The following is an 18,278-nucleotide window of genomic DNA, read 5'->3' on the forward strand; positions in this document are numbered from 1 at the left end:
TTCAGGATTGATTGGGTGTAAGAAGAAACGACAGATTACCATCTTCCAATTGTGAAACGTGGACTTCTTGCTTATTTGCATTCATGTATGTATCTCTTGTGCTTTCATCGTCTAGACACAAACCCACACATATTTGAAACCAGAAACATCTGCTCAAGATTATATTTTTATAAAAAAAAAAAAAGATGGCTTTCCCCTTGTTGTTAGTCATTTTTGGTTTCTTTCTCTTCATTTTATCCTGAACAGGATACTGGTTGCATCTCATAGCCTACTTGTGCATGTAGAGAGATAAACACTGAAGATAATTAGAAAGACAGAGCTGTCGAATACCCCTGATGCTTCCTTGGCCACCATTTTCAAGACCTTTATTGCTTATCTAATAATCTCAGAGAGGTGAAACTCATAATTGGGCCCTCAGACTAAGTCATATACTGCATGGGAAGGAAAATACCATTCCCTGCCCTTGGGAAGGATAAGGGAAGATTATGGACAGCAATAAGTGGACTAAGAATAGAACGGCACATGACTGGTAGGCGCTGTGTATGGAAAGTCAATCAATATAATTTGAAAATGGGGAAAGGGTTCCTCCCTTAGGCAGCATAAAAGGAGGAGAATAACTAAGCACATTTTCTCAATACTGCGCTTAACTACAAATTTGAAGTACTAAAGTAAAAAAGTATTTCTCTTTTATCACGCTTTACTGCATATCCCAATTCCAGTTTCTTATAGGGATAATGATTCTCTCTCTCACACACACACACACACACACACACACACACACACACACACACACACACACACCCCCATCTATCTATCTATCTATCTATCGATCTATCTATCTATATTATTTCCATATTTCTTGAAGATACGTAAAAATTTATGACATTGAACTTCTGTTCTCTCAACAGTGCAATTTTTTTGACGTTTGGATAAAGTATAGTGCAATATTCTTCCATCAGTGTCCTCTGGCTTGCTTTCAAAATACGTTGTGACTGATTGTTTGCTTTTTTGCTTTTTATCTCGTTTGCATCGTGTGTTTTTCTTTGTATGTGAGGTTGATTTTCAGACCTGGTGAAACGAAAATAACAACATTTATTCTTGTTCTTACATTTTTTTCCCTTCTGTGCAGTAGAAATTTCACATTGTGTTGTTCCTTCATATTATTTGGCTAAAAGTAATGTTCAGCCCAAATGTCATAAGGAGTTCTGTATAAAAGCTCTTGCAATAAATGCTTTATTATATTTAGCAAAATAAATCTGTGGTTAACACGAGTATTAATATTAAATAAGTCTACTATAATAAAATTAATAATTAACGCCAAAATTGGACATTTCAGATATACCCTTACTTTTAATATTTCAAATACACGGCCTAGTTATGTACCTAAGCCTTAACTGTTTCTCCCTGTCTGTGGGGCTCGTGCGTAATGGATACCTTTGAGAGAAGACGTATATACTTCAGGTGTGTCCAATTTCCAAAAATAAAGATGAAGAATCACGTGTACAAGAATCATGTGTCTCCATCACCTTTGAATAATTTATTATTGCGTGAAAAACAAACAAGATATCCGTAGACATGGGTTCGTTTGTTTTCTTTCTTGTTTTCTTCCTTTGTTTTGCCCAAAGTTAGACATAAAGTTAGACATTTGCAAACTAAAGTCAGCCAGCCAGCTAATGTGACTACTGTACAACTATTGCACTTCTCTCCCACGGGGTCAGATTGGTGCACGCATTCTCCCTCAGAAGGTGGGAGGAGCATGCAGCACTGGGACGCTTCACGATGCAGCAGTCCCGTCAAAACCTTCAGGTCCACCTTCAGCAGCCAGACCACGAGTACACCTGTGGTATCACTTTCATTAGCACGTTGCTTGGATTAAAGGAAAGAAAGCAGAAAAAAGCAAACCTGTGAAATATGGTCGAAGTCACTTGGGAGCAGAACGACTGGGCAACATAGGTAAGGCAGTTCATTTAAGTCAGAGGTTTTTGTTTTTTATTAAAAAAAAAAAGATGAAGATTGTGTTTAAATGAATGTCTTTTCTCATTTTCTGCGTGCTCGTGCGTAATGGATACCTTTGGGAGAAGACGCATACGGTTCAGGTGCGTCAGTTTCCAAAAATAAACAGGAATACAGTAAATCACCCCCAAATATATACATGCATATGCATTTATATTTATATTTAAAGTCAAGCTCAGTGTATTTTAAAAAAAATCTCGTACAGATATATTTTTAAAACTAAAAATCTAAAAGCGCTATGTAGATCTTTTTGTGTAGGATCCTCTTAATTGTGAACGAATCTTAACGTGGTTTTCTTTTTTCAAAAATCAACTTTTAACTAGTGTCCTTTTTCTAGATGGAAGATGTCGCTTCTCCACGAAGCGAGAGCTCTTTATATCAGCTGCTTTGTATTTTGCAGGACAAAAGGGGTCTTCCTCGAAATTACGATGCATCTCACAGCTGTGGTCTTAATTCTCTCCGTGACAAACATCGTCAAAGGTAATCTTAGATTTCGATCAGCCGAGGCAGCTGACAGCGACACAAAGAGATTTGAGTCAGTTCATGAAAAAATAAAAAAGAAACAACCCCAACTCCTTTTCTCCCTGCGTGGAAATAGAAGACCAGGGATTTAATATTTTATTGTTGTGAATCTTTCGTGTGTGTTTTTTATTTTGTGATGCCAACATGCTGATGTCTTCCTTTCTCAAAGGTTGGGAATGCAGCACAGGGTGCAGCACAGAAAAGGGTTTTTGTGAGAAGCCCGGGAAGTGCAGGTACTGAACGACCTCAGATTTCTGTGTAGATTCTATTTTACCTCAGGAGAAGCAAATGGCTTTTGGAGAAATACAATAACAATTCAGCCAAGTGAATCTCTGTTTTTGGCGCTTGCATTATGTGTAAGTCAGCTGCCAAGTCTGTTCTTTGTTTAAACAGTAAAAAGCATTGTTATCCCGACAGATAATTTAAAAGGTTTCCTCATGTTTTTGTTTCTGGCAAAACCTTCTGAATCTACTCTTTAGCCAAAATGACTGTACCCTGTTGCTGTGGGTATTTAGAAAGATTAACCAATTACAGCAATCGTAAATCGCAGCATTTGATGTCACTTTAATTGTAAAAACATGCAGATAATATCGGACCAAGAGCAGGACTGCGAAGCTCATTGGGTGGTGTATTAATAGTTCAGATTTAATGCCTTTATTTAACCTCATTCAGGTGCAAACCAGGGTGGCAAGGAGACAACTGTGACCACTGTGTACCCTTCCCTGGCTGTCTGCACGGCACATGTGAGAAGGCATGGCAGTGTATCTGTGAGGAGGGCTGGGTGGGCAGCCTTTGTGACCAAGGTAAGTGTCATTAGGCTCCCCAGGCACTCCTATCTCAATCTGCCCCCAATACTGATATACAAGAGGTCAGGGTGAGTCACAGAGCTCTAGAGATACATGGGTCCAGAGAGATCAGGCTGGTCTCTATAATATAGTTAACTGTATTTTTCCCAAGGGCATAGTCGGAGCATAAATAATCTGACTATGGAAATCTGCCAACAACAAGGAAAGCTGAAACCCCTAATAAAACTGCCAACATCCTCATGATAAACTACCTTCCCTTGTGCCATTGAATAACGCATGCGTTATTAATTTATGAAAATACCCCGATGAAAATGTTATTGTTAAAGTCACATTAACATTTAATTAGATGCCCTATTTTAGTTTAAGGATTTTGATTATAATCATAGTATCTATAGTGGCCATTATCACACAAAAGGACTTGGAGACCCTGGAGCAAAGGAAGAAACAAAGGAAGAAACAAAGGAAGAAGAAGAGAGATTTTTTTCTGGCTTCCAGCTCAGTGTGACCTCTTTATCAGCACGCATAGTGCATCTTTTATTCTGTTGGAGCATATGAGCCACTTGCCTGTGTAACGCAGTTGGTTATGTTCTCAGTTTTGTTCTTGGTGACAAGATGCTGTGGTGGGGAGTGTAGTGTGAGAGTGGAAACAAAGACGAGAGGAAAAATCAGCCACAGAGACACAGGGAGAGAGAGAGAACCTACAAGATCTAAAAACAGCATACTTATTAGTATTTTTTTTTCCTTTCTCTTTTTACCACAGATATTCGCTTGTGTTCATCCAGGCCTTGTGCTATTAATGCCACTTGCATAGAGACCGGAGAGGGACGATACCTGTGTGTCTGCCCCCCTGGCTTCTCTGGAGAAAACTGCCACCGGAGGAGAGGACTTTGTCTTACAAATGGGTACAAAAAACTTTTGAGTTCATAAGCAGGGGAATACTTATTTTCAGTCTTATCCCCTATGTTCCCTCAAATATTTTATGGTTATTTTTTCCTAATTGCTCTATTGCTATTTAGTATGCGTGTAGGTAGGTATATCAGCCCTCAGACTATACTATACAATGTACAATACTATACAATAGAGCAACAAATCGTAAACATAACATAACAGTCACACCTTTTACCTCCTCGGCTGTAAAAGGGTGATGGGATATTATTATCACAACACTGGCTGGGTAGGTGAACATGTCAACTCTAGAACGAGGCGACGTAGGATTTTCAAATTCGTACCACAAGTGCATCTAGTAGGAGCCTGAGGGGAAGCACCGGCGGCCGCCAGTATTTTTATATCTGTCAGAAGTGTCATGGGAACGGGTTTGCAGTGAACAGAGTGTGGCTCTAGATGCAGGACTCAGCAGATTGTCGTAACTCAAAATCACAGCTTCATTTTAACGCTGACAAAAGGGCAAAAGAAACAAAAAACACAAACTGAGCTAAGCAGGAATAAACTGACTTGAGGCTACACAGGCAGACAACGAGTCACACACCATGAGGGAGGCAGTGAGTGGAAACACCTGGGGGAACACAGCTGAATAGAATCTAACTGACGAGACGGGGGATGCAAAACATGACGCGGGTGAGATGAAGGACTGTCGAGATAAAACAGGAAGTGATAAACAGAGAGACCGGGACTAACTTGCCAGAACAAACAGGGAAACCAGACAACAATGGAGACAAAACACTGAGGGACCAGAGAAACACGGGGACATGACTGGGAAAACAGAAAGGAAAAATAGAGAAACCTAAAAATCCCCAAACTTAAAAGCCCTGGTCCAAAACCCAGGAACCGTGACAAAAAGTGGCTTATTTGCAAACACTGGCTGTATATAATAGATCATCATAACCTTTTTGAAGCCTTGCCTTTAGCTTTCGGCTATTGCCAGCTTGTTTTTTTTAAACCAGATGTGATGCAAGAGGTGGAACAAACTGCACACTCATACATTAAATGACTTGCCAATCAAAAGAGAGCCACAGACTAAAGCTTGCACTGATTTATCATCAGTTCCACTTTAAATGGGAACATAATGTACAACTTAAAGTTTATGCTGGACTAAATAACACTTGAAAATATTGATTAACACTATGAATCCATAAGAAAAGTATTTACTCAGGGCCATGAATAAAGTCAGTCCTTGACTTATATGCAATCAGAGCACTTCTTCCAATCAGAGCAACTGGCCCTCTTGAAGAGTAGAGATAATGCATATTGTGTTGGCTTAAGTTTAAGATCTAGATGCTATGCCCATATTCTGTATCAAATGTCCTTCTCCACTAACTTTAAACTGTTGGTCGCTAACACGGTCAGCCATGAAGTAAATTGGAGCCAAATACCCCAGTGTCACATTCATACCATGCTTTGTACTCATTTGATCTTTGTTGTTTTTTTGCATGATGGAATCATGCTTTACTTTCAACCAGCAATTGTAAAACACTGCAATGTGTAAGATGATGAGGCTCACTTAGCCAAAACAAACACAAAATATGGCTTTGGGCAAACAATTCCCCTTCATGTCAAATCCAAGACAGCTCGGTTGTATAAAGAAAGAATTTCAGTAAATTTGTAGTCCTGCAGCTATGTTTATTGTGCTCCTCCCTAAAGTAGCTGACTGTGTGTACCAGGGCAGCATCATAAGCTGCATCCCACTTCAGAGGCTTCATCCTTTAAAGTCAAATTTTCAAGATCAAATACACCATAATTGCTTGTCACATTTCAGATACTCCATCACTCAGAATGTGACCAGTAATCCGCTCGTCCTTTGGCAGCTGGAGAACACAACTGATGCGCACTTAACATCCGTCTGTATCAAAGATGAATTTCAAGGCCTTTGGCAGATCGTTCAGAAATATCATATTACCGTAGCACAAGGGTCATCACTCGTTGATATGATTGTTCCAAAGGCCTAAATATTTGGACAGTTACATTTTGATGCTTTGTTGTGCGCTCTTCAGCACCATAAATTTAAAATAAAACAACTGATCTGATTCATTAATCTCTTAAGTCTGAGCTTTCATTTCAATGGATTTATTTCACTGTCTGTGAGTGTGTGTTGTCTCAGTGTTAGTCCAAGCACAACAGAGCTCACGCGTGGCTCCCAGCTGATTGCGAGTTGACTTTTAGATTTAGGTGGAGTTGAATGTCAACAAAGAGGGGAAGAGGTGGGGGTCAAAAAGATGACAGCAACAAAGCAGGCTTCTATCCTAGAGATATCAGTGGTTCTCCAAAATCAGTTGGATAACAACAGGTGTGCACGAAAATGCACAGGCTGGAAATCATTTGCATAATGATGAAATCCGCGATTGCTTTCATGACAGCTGGCTGTACCGAAGCCCCGGGAGAGCATCGCCAGGAAAATTTTAGAGCATCTACTCATGTCTGTCGGGGGCCTCATTACCTGCAAAAAATAGTAACTGTTGTAAACCGACTCAAAATCAGAGTTTTGTCATTTTTAATGTAATATCCAATATTATCGATATATAAGATTCAACTTCTGATTGGAAAATATGCTGCAAAGAGCCCTGCCATGTTAACACAGAACTTATATTTGAACTTAGAGATAAGTTTCTCAGGTTAATCACATCTATTTGCTTTTACCACTACTTAAGCTGTTAGAGTCACATTCCTAAAAACGTTCCACTTTTACTGGCTTATGAGCAACATTTGAGTATTAATCTGGTCATCCGTTCAATGGTAGGTGATGCTTTTAAACACAAACCCTGCCTGGACATTTGAGATAATATCACAACAAAAACAGCCTTGCATCCCGTGCCTGCACACAGATGGGTTGCAGACAGAATTGGTCCCTGAAGGAATCTTCCTCCTGCCTGTCAAATGAATATAAAAGACTCTCTGGGGATTCAGTTGTCTGACACAGCCCTCCACACTCTGAACCACAGCATGTATTTTCCTCTGTCAGGCAGCCTTGTTGTTGACTTGAAATACACCTAAAATTCAATAGCTTACATAACATCGATAGAGAATTGTCAGCTCTCCTCTTATTTTCAAAAATAATTACCCATCCATTCATTTTCTTAATCGCTTATCCAATCCAGCCTTGGATAAGCTCCTCGCAGGTTGGGAGGCATCACTGTGCTGCCCTCAGCAGCAAATCCATCTCCACATCTTATGTCATACAGCTACAGTGGGGCAAAAAAGTATTTAGTCAGCCACCGATTGTGCAAGTTCTCCCACTTAAAATGATGACAGAGGTCAGTAATTTGCACCAGAGGTACACTTCAACTGTGAGAGACAGAATGTGAAAAAAAAATCCATGAATCCACATGGTAGGATTTGTAAAGAATTTATTCGTAAATCAGGGTGGAAAATAAGTATTTGGTCAATAACAAAAATACAACTCAATACTTTGTAACATAACCTTTGTTGGCAATAACAGAGGTCAAACGTTTACTATAGGTCTTTACCAGGTTTGCACACACAGTAGCTGGTATTTTGGCCCATTCCTCCATGCAGATCTTCTCGAGAGCAGTGATGTTTTGGGGCTGTCGCCGAGCAACACGGACTTTCAACTCCCGCCACAGATTTTCTATGGGGTTGAGGTCTGGAGACTGGCTAGGCCACTCCAGGACTTTCAAATGCTTCTTACGGAGCCACTCCTTTGTTGCCCGGGCGGTGTGTTTTGGATCATTGTCATGTTGGAAGACCCAGCCTCGTTTCATCTTCAAAGTTCTCACTGATGGAAGGAGGTTTTGGCTCAAAATCTCACGATACATGGCCCCATTCATTCTGTCCTTAACACGGATCAGTCGTCCTGTCCCCTTGGCAGAAAAACAGCCCCATAGCATGATGTTTCCACCCCCATGCTTCACAGTAGGTATGGTGTTCTTGGGATGCAACTCAGTATTCTTCTTCCTCCAAACACGACGAGTTGAGTTTATACCAAAAAGTTCTACTTTGGTTCCATCTGACCACATGACATTCTCCCAATCCTCTGCTGTATCATCCATGTGCTCTCTGGCAAACTGGTCTGTGAGAGCCAGAGATTTTCCTTGTTTGAGGTGACCAAATACTTATTTTCCACCCTGATTTACGAATAAATTCTTTACAAATCCTACCATGTGAATTCATGGATTTTTTTTTCACATTCTGTCTCTCACAGTTGAAGTGTACCTCTGGTGCAAATTACTGACCTCTGTCATCATTTTAAGTGGGGGAACTTGCACAATCGGTGGCTGACTAAATACTTTTTTGCCCCACTGTAAGTGCATTGCTTGGACTTCTCTCAGTGGTTAATAATGCTATATCCAGGATTATTTTTTTGGCTTTGTTTCTGGTTAAAAAAATAATCATTTAATCCCAACAGTGAGACAACTGAACCTTGACTTGTATTCTGGGGGAATTCATCTCAATTAGAAACCCTGCACGAGGTTTCATTAATCAGCTCCTCTGCGAGGCACCAGAGGCTTCTAAAAAAGGATGGCGCTATTATTCTTTTGACTCACTGAGGCACAGTGTTAGAGACTTGTGTAATTACATGAAATACTCCTACAGATATTGATTACTTTATATAACAGGTTCTCATCATGCACTTTGTGAAGCATGGTTACATCGATCAGATCTGCTGCTTATACGGCTGCGAGAAGATTAGCAGATGCAGCGCTGAGGCGTCATCATGATACTCGTACAGATTTTTAATTTGCACAAAATAAGCCATTAGTGCTGAGAGAAATGACCGAAATCAATATCACAGTATTAATAAGCATTACGTGCAGTAGCAATTACAAGTTTTGACTTCGATTGATTCAGTAATTTTGCAGTTGTGTCTCAGTTTCAGCCTTTTGTTTGTGAAGGTCTGATGCTTTTTTTGGTCTAAATTGTCTAATAAACTGTGTGTTTTTGTAAAAAGACAGGAGCTTGGTCAAAATAAGCAGTTTCAAAAGGTGTATTGGGTATTTATCAATACAGCCTCATCTTTGCCCTTTTATTTTCCTGAAGAACAAGAAAATAATCATGAGTGTAACCCCCAGATTAATAAATAAATAATTGCTAGTAGCAGTTCATATTCATCACAGTGTTAGAGTCATTACTCAAAAAAAGTAATGTATTATACATTTCTCACTTCTTCAAAAACAAGTTATAAAACTTTCCTACTCTCTAGAAAGTAATTAGCTTGACTACTAGTTTATTACCTCGGTATTTATCTGCCATATTTGTCTTAAATCCACAGAAATGTGCATATCTGGAAATGCTGTGATCAACTCTATCATTTTCATCCTGCACAAACTGAGGTCAGGCAATTGTTGTGCAATTGTGCACGACAGAGCAGGACGGAAGCAAGGAAATGTTTGATAAGGAACTGTATTGTTATTTAGAAATGTAGTTAACACATAAAGCGCACACAGCAGGCAACAGCATTTTCCTTACTTTGAATTTCATGTTTGTCGGAAGGAGCTGTTGCGTTTAACAACAACACTAATTTTGCTCATTGTTAATTACACTTTCCTTGAACTTTTACATTTTATGTAACATCAAATGCATCAAATCCTTAAATGAAAGGACAACCATGTATGTACAATAAATGTTTATTCCAGCTTTGTGAAAACTCATATTTCTGGTAATTCAGTGAGATTTTTTTGTAGCTTTAAGATTAGAGGAATTTTCTCCCCTGTTGAGGAATATTGATTCCTTTATTATTCCTGTAAATTTGCCATTAACATCTCTACCTTGAAATCGACACGTATGATTAAACCAATTTCCCCCTGCTTATTGCTGTTTTATAACCACAGGCTAAAGCATGCACTGTACTGCTCTACATTTATGTAAATCACAGGACACTCTGTTTTCCTTTATGTCTCTTATGTCCTGTCCTCCAGCTCTCCTTGCCAGAACGGAGGCACATGTATGGATGCCGAGGGCTCAGCAGCCTTTTCTTCCTGCTTATGTCCCCCTGGATTTTCCGGAGACTTCTGTGAGATCGGCATTGACAGCTGCCAGCCTAACCCTTGCCTCAACGGTGGCAACTGTACAAACCATGGCCTGACTTTCACATGTGTCTGTCCACACGGCTTCACTGGTTTCACTTGTAATGACACCACCAGCCTCTCTCCCTGCGCCGGGCGGCCCTGTGCCAACGAGGGCACCTGTGTCGGTCAACCTGATGGAACCTTCCGGTGCATTTGCCAGAAATGGTTTACAGGTCCCACATGCTCCCTGCTGCACAGACCAAGAAACAGATCCAAGCCGGTTGCTGCCAAGCCTGTGGACAGAGTGTTTGCTCTGACTCCACAGCACTACTCCCTCCCCGCTCATGCCTTCCACAAATTGCTGAGACCACCTGAGAGAGATCTGCTCAAGATCACCCTGAAGGAGACGGTTCACTCGTCCGGTGTCCTCGTTACGCATGGTCAGCTTGTCTGCTTCAGCTTGCTAGCACTGCTCACCTGCCTGGTCATCTTGGGCACTACAGGCATTGTGTTTTTTGGCCGCTGTGAGACGTGGCTGGCGAATGCCAAGTACAGCCAGCTTGTCCGGCAGCAAAGGGAGCACCTGCTGAGAGAAGCTGGCAGCACAAGCCAGGAAGAGGCGGAACACTCGGTAAACATCATCCTGCCAGAGAAGATTAGACTCACCAGCTTTGGGAGGCACTACACCTCCATCTGATAATATCATCTCGTCCTCACCCACACTCCCCCTGGAAGAAGTTGAATGTGAATGTGTAAAAATAGCAGCGATTAAAAAGCTATGACTGTCGTGCAGTTGTGTTTAAAGTGTGTATAACCGAGAGCTGGTGGGCTATCCCGGTACATGTTTGAATGTAAAGTCTGCTGGACCAAATGGATATACATGACGCTGGTTTGTAAATGTATTTTTAATCCAAAATTACCATTAAAATGTATAATTATGTGAAACATGTTCTCTCACATAGCATGTTGTTAAAAATATGTCATTGTGTGGCCTCTTTCTATTTACTTCTTTCTCATGAGTTGATCTAATTAGGAAGTGGGGTTAATTAAGAAAATGAAAAATATATTTGAATTCATAATAGTCGGTACAAAGTGACTGAGCTGCTGACTTTTAGTTTGTACTTTCATGAGCACCATCAGAGCTGCAATCTCTCATTTCAAAGATAAGCCAATAAGACGTCATCGTTTATTGTAGCCCAAACCTCCTTCATACAGCATGTTGTGAATTTCCAGATTCTTTATAAATGCAAAAATACATATTGTGAGTGTTTTCAGTGCAAATAACACGTGGCTATAGATCGTGTTACATGCCACCCAAACAGCTGTGCAAATCCTGCAGGGATGAACTCTACAGAAAATGTTGTTTTTAATGTAATAAATGTATTTCAGATGTCTAAAAAGGTAATTTACTTTTTCATATACCACACAGCTGCTACCCACTGCATCATATCAGACATTAATTTGAAAAGTAAGTATAGATGTCGAGTCTGATATAATGACATTATTTGTTTTGCTAACTCGTTTTCACCTATTTATATCAATGATTAATCCCTGGTCGTTCTAAAACTCGTGTTCCATGAGCTTTTATAAGATTTTCCACTAGTGCGTCTTACTGTCAGTGTTATTATGCATCAATGAGCTCTGAAATTGGTACTGCAACACCTGTTTCAGTGTTATTAGTTTGCTTCACGCATGAGATGGCCATCCACTCTAAATGGAGGAAACGTGATTCCCATGAAAACCTAATATATGTCAAAATATTGAAAATACACGTCTGTTACACAGGAAATATGCAGACTGATGTGAATAGTACTGTGTGTAAAGCATCACTGCTGATATGAGGATTGCTGGGATTTCAAGGTTAAAGATTCTGTCGCTTTCTCAGTAAGTCCCCTTCAGCCTCCTTATTGTTTATCATAACTCTCTAATTGGCTGGTTATCTACATTTCATTTTCTGACATGCAGAAGTAAAACATAATGATGTACAAGTGGTTTATCTAGCAGGAGGTTGCAATTACAGTCATTTAGGACTTGTATTATTCTGAGATAATTCACTGTTGTACTTTGAAAACGTTTGCTTGTCTATCGCTTTTAATAAAATACGCCACAATGTGTCCGCCTAACTAAAATGCTTGCAGTGTCACATGCTTGTACACAAAGGTGACTTTAGTCTTGTATTTGACTTGATTTCCACCTTAGTTGGTCATTGGTCTTGATTTTATTGCTTTTAGCTGCTGTTTTCTTCACACAACAGACAGTTGGAGACAAGATCAGATCCTCCCCAAGGCTCATACAGTGCGTCAGCTGTTTAACAGTGCAAAGTCCAACTGATACACATGCTGCGAGTGCACCACCACCACCTGTTCTAAAATCATACAAACATCTGCTCTCCTGCTCTGATCTCCTTCATAAATTTTTCCCCAAGGCCGTCTTGATGGTTCTCAGCAGAGTGATAATAAAGGCTCTGTCCACACGCCTCCACTGGCTGTAAAGGTTTCAGATAACAGTCTGTGTCTCCATCTTCTGGTACAGTTATACATTACTCCTCTACGGCACCATTCCAGACAGCCATGTCAAATCTGGCAGGTCAACCCCTCGTAAAAGCCTAAAATGTTCTACAAATTGTAATAAAGATGTTTTTATAAGTTCTTTTTTATGATACATTGTTTCTCTGTTAGATCTTTGGATTTGATCATGTGTTTGCTATTTTTTATACTATCAACCATGGCTGGAAAAGATAGCAAGTGCAGTGTATGTTGGAGACTGTAGCAAAGGACAGTAAACAGGAAAAAGACAGTTTCAAATTGTTTCAGTCAAATTGTGTTTATGTGCCCGGTTAGTTTAAGGTGAAATTACAGTTTCTTCAAACTGTGTGTTAATGAGAATAATAAGTTAGTAGTAGAGTAGTAGATCCTGCCTCTCTTGTTTCATGTCGAGTTCATTTTGACTTAATTTTGATATAATAGAGTAACTCTCAATTTGCATTTATTACCATTTTAAAGAATAGAAGCAGAACAGATAGCAGGAAAGTGCCAGGCTGAAGTGATTGTAGTGACTAGAAGCTTGTTCCAAGTTACAACCTCTCAAACTTGCTGTTTGATCCACCGTGTGTACATTTCAGACTGTAAACTATAAACAGTGTATAACCGGATGAAGTTTTCCTAATCTAATGTCTGCAATTCAATCCAGTTTTATTCACATAACATACATTTACAACAAGACTCATCAAGGAGATTTATATTATAAAATAAAGACCCTATAATATTAGAATACTCAAGAATCAGACTACTCCCTAGAGCAAGCACTTTGTGACAGTGGGAAGGAAAAACTGATTTTTAACAGGAAGAACCCTCCAGCAGAACCAGGCTGAGGGAGGAGCGGCCATCTGCAGCTACTGACTGGGGGTGGGGGGAGATTGAACAATATTGATGTATAAACATATCAAGAGTGAAAGAAGAAAGGCTTAGCATGATGGGAAGCCACAGAAATCTAAGCTTACTGCAGCATAACGAAGTATAACATGCTAACAATGAGGTCATTAAGATATGACGAGGCCCGACTACACATGATTTTGTAGGTGAGGAGAAATTGTGAATTTGACAGGTGCAACAAAACCAAGAGCAGGGAGTGTGCAGATTTTTATGGAGCACTTCTACATTCCTAAATTGTCCCCAGAAAAGGCCCAAAGAGGTGCGTAAGTGAAAACACTTGTATAAGTGGAGAATAATTGTGCACAGGCTTTAACATCTAAATATTTAAAACAGTTTCCTCTAACTGCCATCGTGGGCCAGAGACATGGCAAATTTCCTTTGAACATTAAAAGCTCATCACATAGAACTTTATTATAACATCTAAAGAATCCAGCACTAAACATTCAATTAAAGCGTTGTTCATTTCAATATCAGAATGATAAACACATCGTCAGTTCTTCAAGTAGGACTGACATTTCTTTAACAATATAGTCGGAGGCTTTCTGTTTTCCATTAAGGCTCTCCAACATCAAGAGTTCAGCTGTGTTCCACTCACTGTGCTTCAGTCTGCTCTAAAAAAAAGCTATGCAGTCACCAAGTATGGCCACAGGGTGTCATCCATCTAAAGAAAGAGGAAAGGCTATAGCCACAAGCTGGACACCGAGTGCAGCATTTCAATGCACTGAGAACACTGCATTTTGCTTTCATCAGTTAATTATAAGTTATACACAGTTTTTATACATCTGGAAACAAGACAGCTGCCACTATATCATTTAAATCTATACAAAACCATTATTTTTTAAATGTTTTGCTTGATTAGTATTTTAATATTTCCTATATATAATATATATTTGTAATGTATGGAAACTGCATACTTGGTAAGATTGTAAAAATATGTAGGTTATGTTTTGCAGCTTCCATTCCGCTGCTCTTGTTCTGCACAATAATGCAAGCCATCACAAGACTCGGGGATGAGTGCTGCCTGTCCCACATAACAGCTCATTTTCCACTTTGTTGCCAGGCCATTTCAGTTCACGATTGGGGTGACAATCAGTGTTTTTTCCAAGTTACAACCAGCCATTTTTCACTGCTGACTGAGCTTCATTGGAAAATGTTTCAGGGACTCCTGCTGTGTTCCTGCATATCCCTCATCTGACACACACACTCACACAAACACACACATACTAAACCTATCCTTAAACAGAAAATTGAAATATCTTTTAGCATCTGTACTGCAAAAATAAAACATGAAACGAGTTCATGTTAATAATGCAACACTTCTTATTTCCATATAGTGCCTCTATTTCCAATTTCGTTGTACTCTGTACAATGGCAATAAAGGCTATTCTATTCTATTCTATTCTATTTGTGTGTTTCACTTCAGAATTTGGATTTCTTTTTGACCATTATAAAATAGATGGTTTAAAAGCTGGTTAAGTAGTAACACGCTAGTTTCCCTGAAACCTTTTTGTGTGTGCTGAGGCCCCCCTCGCTCCCCACCACCAGACATTCATTTGTGGAGTTATGACCCTGGGGAGAGAGGGGCCCTCACCTTCAAAGCTGACCAGGGAAGCAGAAAAAAACCACCTCAGCAGACCCAGTCTGCTCCCTTCAAGTCATAAAACAAAACAGAGCAGCAAAAGTTAAATCTCACCACATAGCCGGAGACCCTTAACCCTTTGTTCCTGTCTGCCTCTCCGCAGAGAGATGAGACTCAGCATATGGAAAATCACACATGGAAAGAATCCAAATCTAAAGCATTCCAGTTGGGGTCTCTTTTGAGGGGTGCACACTGGATACACTGAAAGTTATATTTCACTCAGGCAGGTACCCCTCTGTCAGCTGTCAGCTCCGCATAAATACTGTGTGTTTGTGTGTTAAATGTGTTCCAGATGAGCCGTAAAGTCGGGTCACTGGTAAACCTCTGTAGTCAGACCAGCAACATGTTCTTTAACAGTGCTGGAGTTGATTCTCCTCTCTGTTACTCTGGCGCCAAATGTTTTGGGCTTGTGAGTTCCTAAAACAAAAAGATGTCTGCTATAAACTATTGTCAGGTCAACCAAGGTGGGTTCCATTTTATCTGTGCAATATTTATGCTCTTGTGATGCTCAACAACATTTTTTTAGTACATTTCTTTATTATGGGAGACTAATGTGGGGTGAGCGTGTCAATTGGCTGCTGAGTGTCTAATCCTGGGACCACAGACACTGAAAAAGGTCTGGTGGCCAGATACTTTAAACTGCAAGGGCATTGTCTGTTTTACTGCCGTGATTGATTGGTATTGATTGATTGGTAATTTATTTCAACATGTGAACAATATACAAGTACATTTAGAAAAGAAATGAGAGAAAAAAAATATACTAGACAAATTACATACAAAAAAACATTCTGATTAATTTACATGTTGAAAGGGAGTGGGAAGAAGTATACACTTATTTAATCCCACCCCTGTCCCATAAATTATCAGTGAATATTTAGTCAGCTTCCTTACTGATATAATTTGTAATAAAAATAGTGAACAGATTTCTGATATACTATATACTATAATATCACATCATGAATTTTTTGTTTGTTTGTTTTTAAATAGAGACATTCACTTAATTTAAATATTTTCCTTTTCTTTATAGATCGAGAAGATCATATTTTTATAACTCTTTTTGAACAGTTTTATGTTTGGACATTGCTTTAATTCCATATTCAGTTTGTTCCATAGTTTCACTCCTTGAACAGAAACACAAAAGCCTTTTCTTGTAGTACGTACCTTCATTGTTTTGAAGTTACAAAAACCCCTTAAATTATAACTTCCTTCTTTCAAAAAAAACATACTCTGAATATTACCTGGCAGTTCTTTGTTTTTTGCTTTGAATAGAATTTGTGCTGTTTGGAATTTCACTATATCGTCAATTTTCAATATTTCAGACTGCAAAAATAGTGAGTTTGTATGTTCCCTATAACCTGCATTGTGGATGATTCGAATTGCTTTCTTTTGAAGAGTAAAAAGTGAATGTAATGTGGTTTTATAGTTATTGCCCCAGACCTCTGCACAATAGCTTAAGTATGGTGAAACCAGTGAACAGTAGAGAATATGAAGTGATGTTCTGTCGAATACCTGTTTTGCCTTGTTTAGTACTGCAATGCTTCGTGATACTTTGGAATGAATATATCTTACGTGAGCTCTCCAGTTAAGTTTTTCATCTATTATTACCCCCAGAAATTTATTTTCACTGACTCTTTCAATATCAACACCATTTATTTGAATCTTTGCATTTGTATTTAAACTACTATTTCCAAATAACATAAGTTTAGATTTATTCAAATTTAATGATAATTTGTTGGATAAAAGAGAAATCAGAGCGATGTAGTTTTCCTGAACCATAACAAAAGCCTCCTTTCATTTCCATCAACTCCACCCACTTATCTCACAGACCAAGTGATATTTAGTCAAACTCTGATTCATTTCAAAGCAGTGATTCATAAGAACCGTTTTCTGACAAAGGAAAAAAAAAACCCACTTTGACAACAAAGAGCATCCTTGTGTCGTCAATACATTTACATTTCTAAAAGCTTGTTGTGTTGTGTCTACAGTGATTTGTGCCCCTGGTTGTGACTCCTTGCTGGAGGTAAGGACTCTGTATCCCAAAGCTGACTATGAATAATAACGACACAGGGAACCAAATCATCTGACAAGATGTTGCTCCATGTAAGGGCTGTGTCACAGTTATTATATGATTTCCTGAGTCATCTGTGTCCAAGCCATTGCCCACTGTTGTGTCTTCATTGCGTTGTGACCTGTGTCTGAAGCATCAGAAGAGCTCTTTCTTCAGCTTTATACTTTTTACGCTGCATGGCTGAATTAAATCACATTAGATCATTACAAATCATTATGCATGTTTTTAGACCGGGTGATGCCACGGCATTGATATTCAGTATTAGCTGCAGACGTCTGACGTTTTGAAGGACTGTGTTCTGATGTGGGATTGGTTTGCTAACCCTGAAAACATTAGTGTATTTAGACCCTTGCAGGTGGAAGTATCACTTAGCATAATAGGATAAACTCTGATGATCCTCATTTAATTGTAAGAGGTCAAAGGTTTAGGAAGGTGGGGGTGTGGAGAACAATGGATTTTTTCTCTCTCTCTCTTTTTTTCCTAGAGCCATCCCACCATAACCAACTATATAGTTTAAGTGGTTGACCACTAATTACAAATGCAATATTTCACCATTTTTGCAAAGAGAAAACTTGCTTGCAGCAAATGGCTGATTTTAGAGAAAAAATATTGAAATTGATTCAATTTAAACAAAATTACCGTTATGCTCTTGAGAAAGATTTAATCTAAAACATCTTTCAGATGAGCAATCGTCTTTCACTTCTACGAGACCGAATGGCAGTTAAATCTGTACACAGCATGCTTCATTGTAAAAACAAAATATAAAGACACACACGCGCGCGCGCATGCCATAACCCTGGCTTGCATGCAGGCACCAATAATTTAACTTGTCCACTTTAAGTATTGTGCTTACAACAAACAAATAAACAAAAAAGGCCAAAA

General features: G+C 39.2%; 1 protein-coding gene across 2 annotated transcripts; it reads left to right on the forward strand.

The window, feature by feature from the left end:
- The first annotated feature begins 1,748 nt into the window (after window positions 1–1,748).
- dlk1 (delta like non-canonical Notch ligand 1) lies at window positions 1,749–12,387 on the forward strand. 2 transcript variants are annotated; one of them, XM_085257673.1, is made up of 7 exons: window positions 1,749–1,953; window positions 2,079–2,096; window positions 2,414–2,493; window positions 2,705–2,768; window positions 3,208–3,338; window positions 4,102–4,243; window positions 10,169–12,387. In XM_085257673.1, exons 3-7 carry the CDS (start codon window positions 2,442–2,444, stop codon window positions 10,953–10,955), a joined length of 1,176 nt encoding a protein of 391 aa, XP_085113799.1. In that variant the 5' UTR covers window positions 1,749–1,953; window positions 2,079–2,096; window positions 2,414–2,441; the 3' UTR covers window positions 10,956–12,387. The 2 variants fall into 2 exon arrangements, with proteins under 2 accessions (XP_085113799.1, XP_085113798.1); XM_085257672.1 differs by having other exon boundaries at window positions 1,750–1,953; window positions 2,082–2,096.
- Window positions 12,388–18,278: the final 5,891 nt, after the last annotated feature.

The sequence above is a fragment of the Mchenga conophoros genome, linkage group LG19 (genome assembly GCF_057382185.1).
Source record: "Mchenga conophoros isolate Kocher_MC1m ecotype Shallow Benthic linkage group LG19, M_conophoros_male_GT1.1, whole genome shotgun sequence".
Taxonomy (NCBI): Eukaryota; Metazoa; Chordata; class Actinopteri; order Cichliformes; family Cichlidae; genus Mchenga; species Mchenga conophoros.